Below are 12,057 nucleotides of genomic sequence, written 5' to 3'. Positions count from 1 at the left end.
CAAGAGAAAAGCCAAGAGAAGCAAAACCGACACAAACTGAAGACAAAACTAGTGAGAATCCTAAGTATTAAAATGATTCAACTTAGCTTATGGCTATAATTTTTCTTGGTAATCCTATGCAATATATTATGCCATTTAGGCTTTGTTATGTAGTCAATATCACTTGCTTTATATTTGTGGAAAGACATCTATCTATATAATTATTGTGCATTATGTAGTCATTACGCCTATAGTAGAAAACTTTCCGTTTACAGAAAAACTAGAGCCAATTGACAAATTTCATTGTTATATTTGAACTCAGAATGTGAAATTCAATAAGAAATGGATCCTTTTGTTTCCAAAACTGGCAAAAAATAAAAATTTGTTGAACAGTGTTATTGATTAATTTCTGAAGAAGGGAATCTCCTCTGTTCACAGATGTCCCTGTTCCACTAACACCCCGGTCGCACTAGGTGCAACTTGGCATGCGATTTGCATGCCATAGGATTTGCAAATCGTATGCCAAGTCACACCCTATTGTCCACAATTACAGCAGTCAAATCGGTGCAGTTCAGACTTGGTCGGAGCCGCACCAATTTCTAAAGTAGTACGTGAACTACTTCTCGTGTGATTTGCATAGACATCTGTGTCAGATGTCTTGCAAATTGCACCTGAAATCGGCATGTCCTCCGACTGAAATCGTGCGACTTCACTGTAAGTCTCACGATTTCAAAGTAGGGCTTGATGTGACTGGGGTGTTGGTACCTACAGGTTTAGTGCATTATCTTGTTTGGGGAGGGCGATTTCTGCTGGGATTTTATTTGGACAATAAGGTGCATTTTTTCTTCAAGGACACACAGCTATTCTGTTGTAAGTGGACCAATCATTAACTTGCATCTGCTAAGGCCATGTAGCCAATGTAAAATATCTTCAGTATGGTCATGATTCAAACATGTTTTGTGCCTGCTATAGTAAACATAAAGAGTCTGTTGTGAGAAAATGTAGACAACATGGAGTGAGCTTCCACAGTCAACGTGACTTTAACTGTGGTCAAATGACATCAATATGGTGAGTTTCTGTGTTTTTTAAAGAGACCCTATTGTCAGATTAATTTTACCATCTATCTTTCTATGAGAATATGAGGCAAATAAACAAATAATATGCATGTAATTTACCTGTAAATGACTCCCATGTGTAAACACCCAAAAGCCCTGAGACTGCTGCTCGGCACCACCACCTTGGAAGTGATGTCAGCAGCCAAAACAGGCAGGGGTCCATAAAATGTCTAAGCAAAGGGCCAATTTCCTGTCTTTCAGGCTTTAGGGGGGGGGTCAGACTGTGGCCACTGGGAGTAGAAAATGCCTTGGCAACAGTGCCCCAGCTTGGTTTTAATGGGAGGAATAGTGCCCCATTGATGGTGTCAGTAGAATTAATAGTGCTCGATCATTGGTGTCAGCTGGTGGAATAGTGCACCCAAGGGCCAGATAAAGGCAAGCAAAGGGCCACATTCAGCCCCCGGGCTGCAGTTTAGAGACCACCGCTCTATAGTATTCCCCTTTTCTTCCCCTAGCAGTCACCTTAAAGGTTAGGTAGCGAGGGAAGGGGTACAGGAGCTGGTCCAGCAGAGAGTGTAATCAGAAACTCCTAGAAGAAAGGGCTATGACATGCAAGGAGGGAGGAGGCTGTGCTAGGGAAGCTACCATTCCTGGAGCAGTAATTTTTTTTAAAGTTCAACAAGTGCATAATAATAATTTATGGAAAGGAAAAACACTGTAATAAGAACGTAATTTTGTTTTGAGCTGCTGACAGGGTCTCTTTAAGCATGTTTTATCAACAATCAATCACAATTTAGTTCACATTGCAATCTACTGTACTTTAGAAAAGCCAGCTGTTTCCATATGCAGCCGCCACATATACCCCCATAATCCCCTGCAAATACCTGGGTTTGGACAGGCCCAGCCTCATGTATAAGCCACAGGTAGCACCTTTCCAAATAATTGCAGACTACTTGAGGTCCAGTAATAAACTCTAATTTTTATTTCACAATACAACCTGCCTAGTCTTTCCTCCTAAAATGTGTACTAGTAAAACTGCTTGCATACTTGCATTGGGCCTGTTAAATAATACATTCTGAACTATATACACTATATTGCCAAAAGTATTGGGACACCTGTCTTTACATGCACATGAACTTTAATGGCATCCCAGTTTTAGTCCGCAGGGTTCAATATTGAGATGTCCCACACTTTGCAGCTATAACAGCTCCAACTCTTCTGGAAAGGCTGTCCACAAAGTTTTGAAGTGTGTCTTTGGGAATGTTTGACCATTCTTCCAGAAGCACATCTGTGAGGTCAGGCACTGCTGTTGGATGAGAAGGCCTGACTCGCAGTCTCCGCTCTAATTAATCCCAAAGGTATTCTATCGGGTTGAGGTCAGGAATCTGTGGAGGCCAGTGAACTTCCTCCACCCCAAACTCGTTCACTCATGTCTTTATGGACATTGCTTTGTGCACTGGTGCGCAGTCATGTTGGAACATTAAAGGGGCCATCCTCTAACTGTTGCCACAAAGTTGGGAGCATGAAATCGTCCAAAATGTCTTGGTATGCTGACGCCTTAAGAGTTCCCTTCATTGGAACTGAGGCCAAGCCCAATCCCTGAAAAATAACCCCACATAATCAACCCTCCACCAAACTTCACACTTGGCACATCAGATTGCCAGACAGAGAAGCGTGATTCGTCACTCTAGAGAACATAGTCCAGTGGTGGCGTGCTTTACACCACTGCATCCAACGCTTTGCATTGCATTGACATAAGGCTTGGATTCAGCTCCTCGGTCATGGAAACCCATTCCATGAAGCTATTTATGCATGGTTGTTGTGCTAATCTGAAGACCACATAAAATTTGGAGGTCTTTAGCTATTGACTCTGCAGACAGTTGGTGACTTCTGTGCACTTCAGCATGCACTGACCCCCCCACTGTCATTTTACGTGGCCTACCACTTCGTGGCTGTGTTGCTGTCGTTCCCAGTTACTTCCACTTTGTTATAATACCACTAACAGAGTACCATGAAATATTTAGTAGCAAGGAAATTTCACGGATGGATTTGTTGCACAGGTGGCAACCTATCACGGTACCATGTTTGAATTCACTGGGCTTCTGAGAGCGACCCATTCTTTCACAAATGTTTGTAAATGCACTCTCCATGCCTAGGTGCTTGATTTTATACACCTGTGGCCATGGAGGTGATTGGAACACCTGAATCCAATGATTTGGAGGGTATCCCAATAGTTCTGGCAATATAGTGTATAATAGGGTACAATATATAATGCCTGTACAATATATATGTGTTTTTTGTGAAATACCAATGTAATTATGATTCCTCATTAAATCCTGCCTGGTCTTTCCCTCTGAAACACTGGCCTACTAAAGCTGCTTACATAGTGTGCATCGAGCCTATACAATATTTGTTTTCTGTACTATACTGTATAAAGTATATATAGAGCTTTTTCTAGGACTTGGTTTTTGAGAAAAGAGTACCCAGGTTGCATTTCCTAAACTTAAAGATAAAGTTATAAAAAAAGGTAAATATGTAAAGAGCAAGCAAGTCAAACATATACAGTCACAAACACAACATCCAGTCATGGGACCTAAATAGCTGATACAAACTGATTATACACTTATTTTTGCCTGCCCTGTCCCTGGCCACATATATTCCTCCCTTCTGTTCATGCTGCCTGCCCTTCCCCCTGTGCTGTATAAGTGTGGACAGCCTATTTTCTACACTCGTCCTACTCCTCTATGTCAGCACTATCCCTACTATTGAAGTAATAGGGCACATTAGCAGCACTCAAAATTAGAATAGCTGCTATGCACCCTTAAAGAGAAGGGAGAGGAAAAAGGGAAATGGGCACATTAGCAACATTTTAAAAGGGAAATACAGTACACTCTAGGTGGATGGAAGTAGGTTTCAGGAAATGTGGGGTTGTGCTTTTTAGCTGTTTTCTGCACTCTGGTTTCCAAAAGACAACGAAGTGTGGTACTGCAAAAAAAGAAGCTCACAAACTATATCACAGAACTTTTTTTTCCACTGGCCAGTTGGTTTTTGCTTTATTTTTTTAGAGTAAACTTACCTGTAACTTTTAGAATTGTTGTGGCTCCTATTTCCACCATTCAATTCAGGCCTGTTGGATTAAAAAAAAATCCAAAAGACAAAAGTAAAAAAACCTTGTAATAAATCAGATTGGTGTGCAGTTGTTTGTGTATTTAGGCCAAGCTAAATGTAAAAGTGAACAACTCAATTACATGTGCAGAACAGATGATGTCCGAGTACAGCCTTGCTGTCCGTGAATATTATACTGTTCCGTAACAGCACATGCAGCTTTAGGACATCTCCCAAACATATAATAGAAAGAATTGACGTTTTTCGCATGTCAGCCTCAAAATCACATTTACAGGTGGACCCTCTACCCATTGTAAGGTTTTTTTTTTAATATATTTTCTTTATATTTTTTTTTCTATTTGGTACATGTCCTCCATGCCAGTGCTAAGCTCCTCATGCTCTGTGTTTGAAAATCCTTTTAGTCTTGAAAATAGACAGAACAGAATTCAAATGCTGTTTGGGTAAGCAATTTTCAACTTAATGATGGGTTCAATGAACAGCCTGCAAACTGAACCCAGGCCAGTTCACTCATCCCTACTCACACATTGGGTCCACATAATAGGAAATGCAGGTAACATTTTAATCAAATATTGTGAAATTAAAAGCTGATGCAACTTTTTTTTTTAAATACACTAAGCAGTAGTAAAACCAACACCTATTTTTCTCTTCACTGCCCAGAAGTAAAAAGGTATCCCTGTACTTACAGGTTAAATATTTGGTCATAAAACCATCACGTTATATATGAAAGGATACTCTTCACTGTTACGAATGTCCACAACAAGAAGCTTCGGTTTACTTGACTTTGTCTTCTTGATATTCATTTTTCCATGACTGGGCACAGTCAGCTCACACAAGTCGATTAAATCCTCTGCAGAAATTCGAGGAGATACCTCTGACTTTAGTTCACTTAGCTGGATAAGTTCTCTTCCCTGAAAAGAAAAACATATCCGGTATATCAGGTATACTGTGTCTGTCCTTCTTACAGTTCCACTAATATTACTGTCATGGACCCAATAAAAATTCAGTCCTCCCAAAAGATATATTTAAATTATTGAAGTTTGTAAAATTGAAAGGATTTACATGATTTAGATGTTGTTTCTGTCTTGATTCTTGCCCACAATTTGGATTTATGCCCTCTTGTTGCTCTCCCCCCTAGTAAACAGAGCCTAATACTGAACATAAGCTTCCTTGCAATATACAGTCAGGTCCATAAATATTGGGACATCAACACAATTCTAACATTTTTGGCTCTATACACCACCACAATGGATTTGAAATGAAACGAACAAGATGTGCTTTAACTGCAGACTGTCAGCTTTAATTTGAGGGTATTTACATCCAAATCAGGTGAACGGTGTAGGAATTACAACAGTTTGCATATGTGCCTCCCACTTGCTAAAGGACCAAAAGTAATGGGACAATTGGCTTCTCAGCTGTTCCATGGCCAGGTGTGTGTTATTCCCTCATTATCCCAATTACAATGAGCAGATAAAAGGTCCAGAGTTCATTTCAAGTGTGCTATTTGCATTTGGAATCTGTTGCTGTCAACTCTCAAGATGAGATCCAAAGAGCTGTCACTATCAGTGAAGCAAGCCATCATTAGGCTGAAAAAACAAAACAAACCCATCAGAGAGATAGCAAAAACATTAGGCGTGGCCTAAACAACTGTTTGGAACATTCTTAAAAAGAAGGAACGCACCGGTGAGCTCAGCAACACCAAAAGACCCGGAAGACCACGGAAAACAACTGTGGTGGATGACCGAAGAATTTTTTCCCTGGTGAAGAAAACACCCTTCACAACAGTTGGCCAGATCAAGAACACTCTCCAGGAGGTAGGTGTATGTGTGTCAAAGTCAACAATCAAGAGAAGACTTCACCAGAGTGAATACAGAGGCTTCACCACAAGATGTCAACCATTGGTGAGCCTCAAAAACAGGAAGGCCAGATTAGAGTTTGCCAAACGACATCTAAAAAAGCCTTCACAGTTCTGGAACAACATCCTATGGACAGATGAGACCAAGATCAACTTGTACCAGAGTGATGGGAAGAGAAGAGCATGGAGAAGGAAAGGAATGCTCATGATCCTAAGCATACTACATCAGTGAAGCATGGTGGTGGTAGTGTCATGGTGTAGGCATGTATGGCTGCCAATGGAACTGGTTCTCTTGTATTTATTGATGATGTGACTGCTGACAAAAGCAGCAGGATGAATTCTGAAGTGTTTTGGGCAATATTATCTGCTCATATTCAGCCAAATGCTTCAGAACTCATTGGACGTCGCTTCACAGTGCAGATGGACAATGACCCAAAGCATACTGCAAAAGCAACCAAAGAGTTTTTTAAGGGAAAGAAGTGGAATGTTATGCAATGGCCAAGTCAATCACCTGACCTGAATCCGATTGAGCATGCATTTCACTTGCTGAAGACAAAACTGAAGGGAAAATGCCCCAAGAACAAGCAGGAACTGAAGGCAGTTGCAGTAGAGGCCTGGCAGAGCATCACCAGGGATGAAACCCAGCGTCTGGTGATGTCTATGCATTCCAGACTTCCGGCTGTAATTGACTGTAAAGGATTTGCAACCAAGTATTAAAAAGTGAAAGCTCCGCCCACACGGCCATGTCACTCATTCACAGTCATCTGTCCCAGTGTAATACCACTTTATTGTAATAAGGATTAAAAACTTATCAGATTGCACTCACATTTTCAAAATGATATCGAACATGTCTGCATATAGAGTGATCCACCACATGGTCCCTGTAGGATCTGGGGCCTCTGGATGGTCCACTGTCAGCTGCAGTCTACCAAGGACTGCACTGGATGCCGAGCTCTGTTGGTGACAAGTAGCTCTGAGGGAGGGAGGACCACAACACAGGAACCCATGTCATGGTTGCTATGACAACACGTATCAAAGATCTGGCCTCCTTTATCAAGTCACGCCCACCCCCTCTTGCCACAGATTTTATAGGGAACCATGGGGCTCCTCCTCGTATTCAGATCTTAAAGGGAACACGCCACATTTACATGGCCTGTAAAAAAAACACCAGGGGGGTGGGATTCAGCAACCTTCTATCACAATTTACCACAATTCAGGCAGAAATACACACACACGCAGGCACACGAACGCGCACACACACACACACACACACACACACACACACATACATATACACACACACACACAGTATACAGTGAGGAACAGAAGTATTTGAACACCCTGCGATTTTGCAAGTTCTCCCACTTAGAAATCATGGAGGGGTCTGAAATTCACATTGTAGGTATATTCCCATTTTGAGAGACAGAATTTAAAAAAAAATTCAGGAAATCACATTGTATGATTTTTAAAGAATTTATTTGTCTTGCACTGCTGAACATAAGTATTTGAATACCTAAGAAACAGCAAGAATTCTGGCTCTCAAAGACCTGTTACTGTGCCTTTAAAAAGTGCACCTCTACTCCACTCATTAATCTAACTTAGTAGCACCTGTCTGAGCTCTTTAAAGACACCTGTCCACCCCACAATCAGTCAGATGCCAACTACTACCATGGGCAAGACCAAAGAGCTGTCAAAAAGATACCAGAGACAAAATTGTGGACCTCCACAAGGCTGGAAAGGGCTACGGGGCAATTGCCAAGCAGCTTGGTGAAAATAGATCAACTGTTGGAGCAATTGTTAGAAAATGAAAGAGGCTAAAGATTACTGTCAGTCTCCCTCGGACTGGGGCTCCATGCAAGATCTCACTTCGTCGGGTATCATTGATGATAAAAAAAGTGAGGAATCAGCCCAGAACTACAAGGGAGGAGCTGGTCAATAACATGAAGAGAGCTGGGACCACAGTTTCAAAGGTCACTGTCGGTAGAACACTATGCCGTCATGGTTTCAAATCATGCATTGCACGAAAGGTTCCCCCTGCTCAAGTCATCACATGTCCAGGCCCGTCTGAAGTTTGCCAATGACCATCTGGATGATCCAGAGGAGGCATGGGAGAAAGTCATGTGGTCAGATGAGACCGAAGTAGAACTTTTTGGTCTAAACTTCACTCGTCGTGTTTGGAGGAAAAAGAAGGATGAGTTGCATCCCAAGAACACCATCCCTACTGTGAAGCATGGGGGTGGTAACATCATGCTTTGGGGGTGCGTTTCTACGAAGGGGACAGGACGACTGCACTGTATTAAGGAGAGGATGAATGGGGCCATTTATTGTGAGATTTTGAGCAACAACCTCCTTCCCTCAGTCAGAGCATTGAAGATGGGTCGTGGCTGGGTCTTCCAACATGACAACGACCCGAAACACACAGCCAGGATAACCAAGGAGTGGCTTCGTAAGAAGCATATCAAGGTTCTGGAGTGGCCTAGCCAGTCTCCAGACCTTAATCCAATAGAACATCTTTGGAGGGAGCTGAAACTCCGTATTGCTCAGCGACAGCCCCGAAACCTGACAGATCTAGAGGAGATCTGTGTGGAGCAGTGGGCCAAAATCCCTGTTGCAGTGTGTGCAAACCTGGTCAAGAACTACAGGAAATGTTTGACCTCTGTAATTGCAAACAAAGCTTCTGTACCAAATATTAACGCTGATTTTCTCAGGTGTTCAAATACTTATGTTCAGCAGTGCAAGACAAATAAGTTCTTTAAAAATCATACAATGTGATTTCCTGAATTTTTTTTTCTTTTTATTCTGTCTCTCAGAGTGGGAATGCACCTACAATGTGAATTTCAGACCCCTAATTGATTTCTAAGTGGGAGAACTTGCAAAATCGCAGGGTGTTCAAATACTTCTGTTCCTCACTGTATATATCTCGCTGTTATTTATAAACATGTCTGTTCCCTCTAATTGATGGATATTATCATAGGTATTAATAGTACATAACTTTAATATAGTATGTATAGCAGCCCAGGAAAGAAAAAAAAGATAAGAGATAAAGTGCTTAGACATTTAATTTATGGCTTTCTCCGTTCATCATAAACTATTGTAGCCTTCGCACAAGCTAGCTTGTTATTTTTTCTGTACAAGTCATGACAGTCTTAGCGGCGGTCAGATCGTAGTCTTCAATGGACTACCACGGCGCTATGGTAGTTCATTCATTCTTGCTGTCAGTGTCTCTGCTTGCTTGTACATCCCGTACGAGCAAGCAGATATACTGACAGATCTGCAGAAGACATGTATGGCACCAGCAATCACTGGTGCAATGGTTTACAAGCTCCTGCAGACAAAAATAATAACTGCACATTAGCATTTATTATTTTTTTCTAAAAGGTGAACTTATCCTTTAATGAAGCATCTTCTATCTTAGAAACATGGGGCTTAGCCTGGTATATAGTGTAAATATAGTGAATATACTATGTTGGTAGGATGTCTTCAGACCATACAAAAAAGCAGGTGATCCAGAGGTGTGAGCGAGCAAGCAAGGCCACACACACACAGATGTAAGACTGCACTTTGTGTCACCCACCCCATGTAAAGATTAGCAGAAAGAGCAGTTAAAGAATATAGGAATTCTTGGGCCAGCTAATTTTAAAAAGTAGAAACTAGGAGACTGTGGTATGCAAGTCTTCCATTCTTTTCATTTCTGGAAAATTAGATAAATGTGCTGCTTGACTCATTTTATTTGCTTGTGCGCTAAGCAACAGGATATCAGCAACATAATAGGAAAAAATGTGTTTAACCTGAGATGATGCAAGAGTTATTTCCTACAGCATATTAAAGCTTATTAAAACAGGTCCAGTATGTAAAAAATGCAAATAGAATATGATACATCTTTAAATGAATGAGTAAATACAATAAGAAATAGATGCTCCGTATACCTGATTTATGTACATAGTGACATTAGAATGAGAAGGAAATAAAATGATCCAAAAGTAGATTCTTTTTTCTTCAATGGATATGTTCAATTCAGTCATACTGTCAGTAATGTATGCTTATCTGCATTCCATAGCATTGTGTAGAATGTGAGCTATAAATATGGCTTTAGACCATCTGTCATGTGTGTAGTCTACAGATTTTATTTATATTTACAGGTTATCAAGTTAGAGTTACAGAGGAGATCTAGCGCTAGAATTATTGCTCACACTATAACGTTCGTGGCAATACCTCACGTGTGGTGCGAACAGCATTTACATATGAGTGCACAACCTATGCGTGCGCTCACTTCTGCGCCCGAGCACAGAGGGATGGGGACGCTTTAACATTTATTTTAATCTTTTTTTACACTGACTTTACATTTTTTTGATCACTTTATTCTTTATTCTTATTACAAGGAATGTGATATGAAAAAGGGATTGCAGGTCCTCTTTATGGAGATATCTGGGGTCTATAAGACCCCAAATGTCTCTTCTACCTTTAAAAGCATAAGGAAAAAAAAACAATAGATCTTTTTCTTTAAAAAAAAAAATTTGTTTACATCCGGTCCAGACCAGAAGTGACATCACAGCAATAGTCTGGTCCTCCTAGATCATAGAGGTGAGGAAAGATGATCTGCTCTTTCCTCACCTGTGTGTTCAGCCGCCACAACCACCGAATCAGATCCCGGGCACGCCGGTGAGAGCAGTAAGCCCGGGAAATGCCGGCGAGCTGAGTGAGTGTCCCCTTCTGCTTCTAAGAGTGATCCAGCTCCTAATCAGCCGCTCGGATTGCTTTTATGTGAGTGGGAAACAGTTGCTGAAAAAACCCCCCCTGATCCTGGTATACCACATAAAAGCCGCAATGTATATATACGTATTGCGATCTGTAAGTGGGTAACTTCAGGCTAGATGTGGTATTGCTTGTATGGCAACATAAATGCAGCAGTGCTAGTTCAGGGCTCATTCACACCAGCCCTCGTGCTAAAACGCTGATGTGTGCTGTGTAGGAGCAGTGCAATGCACTGTTACAGTGCATTACACTATTTATGTTTTTTCTTTTTACCTTTTTTGACGTGTCAAAAAATGACACTTCATTCCACTCTATGAACAGCACAGCTTTGCTGGACATAAGGTGAGGTCCAGTGCACTGCATAAAAATACAGACATGCTGCACCGTTTTGCAGTGCACAACAATGCATCTGTATAGCCTCTACAGGGCTCGTAGAACACAACTGTTTTCTATGTGCCCTTGAATTGAGCCTGTGTTCTATGCAGATCAATGCAGCTCAATGGATGTGGTGTGAAAAAGTCCTCAAGAGCGCCTGTGCTGTCAAATTAATTGACACAGAAATCTGGGAAAATACACAAGTGCTTCCACTGTGACAGGATAATTAGTTCTCCAAATACTTTTAAATACCCATAATCCCACAGCTTGGATCAGGGACAAAACCTAGGCTGAATTTGAGAAATACACAATATGTGGGTAAGGTTTATACTGAAACCTTTCTTACAATGGTTTATTATATAGTTGATGCAGTACCTGTCATTAATGTGCTATATTAAGCATTATTATGTCCTAAGGAGTTTCTCTGTACAGTAGTTATAACAGAAACTAAATAATTGCTTCTGTAAATGGCTGACTGGATGCCATACCGCAACCCCCTCCCCCCTTAGTAGCTGCCTCAATATATTTATTGCGGGAACTGCCAAAAAGAAACTTGCCATCAAAGGGCATGCATAAAAGGCACCTTTCCCACACTGGATTTGTCACCCAGGCTTTCAGCCACAGACTTCTGCATATATCCACACAAAGTAAAGACATTCTTGAGATCTGATAGATCACATTTTCCATGACATCTACACATAATAGTAGGGCTTAGGACAAGAGCTGTCATTTTAAATGATTAGGATTAACTATATCAGGAGAAAGTTCATTAGAGATTTTTCCAGCACAGCAAACCAAAGTTTGGGCAACCTCTAAGGTAGCAATGGCCAGCTGTAGAGCAGGGACTGCCAACGCAAAGGAGAATTTCAGAAGTCTCTCCAAATGCCTTCTTATCTAAATCTTAAAAGGAGAGGGTAC

At 41.1% G+C, this 12,057-nt stretch overlaps 1 protein-coding gene across 1 annotated transcript in view; it reads right to left on the bottom strand.

The window, feature by feature from the left end:
• The window catches only part of TBCK (TBC1 domain containing kinase), a 367,627-nt gene that overhangs the window by 48,423 nt on the left and 307,147 nt on the right, over positions 1–12,057 (bottom strand). The window contains exon 24 of the mRNA XM_089680503.1: positions 4,893–5,068. Coding sequence (XP_089536629.1) covers positions 4,893–5,068 — 176 coding nt within the window. The remainder of the gene's footprint in view (positions 1–4,892; positions 5,069–12,057) is intronic.

The sequence above is a fragment of the Staurois parvus genome, unplaced genomic scaffold (genome assembly GCF_062004578.1).
Source record: "Staurois parvus isolate SC_StPar_1 unplaced genomic scaffold, SC_StPar_1.0 ptg000244l, whole genome shotgun sequence".
Classification (NCBI taxonomy): domain Eukaryota; kingdom Metazoa; phylum Chordata; class Amphibia; order Anura; family Ranidae; genus Staurois; species Staurois parvus.
The sequence above is the reverse complement of the archived record's forward strand: the minus strand, read 5'-3'. Positions and strand labels throughout refer to the sequence as shown.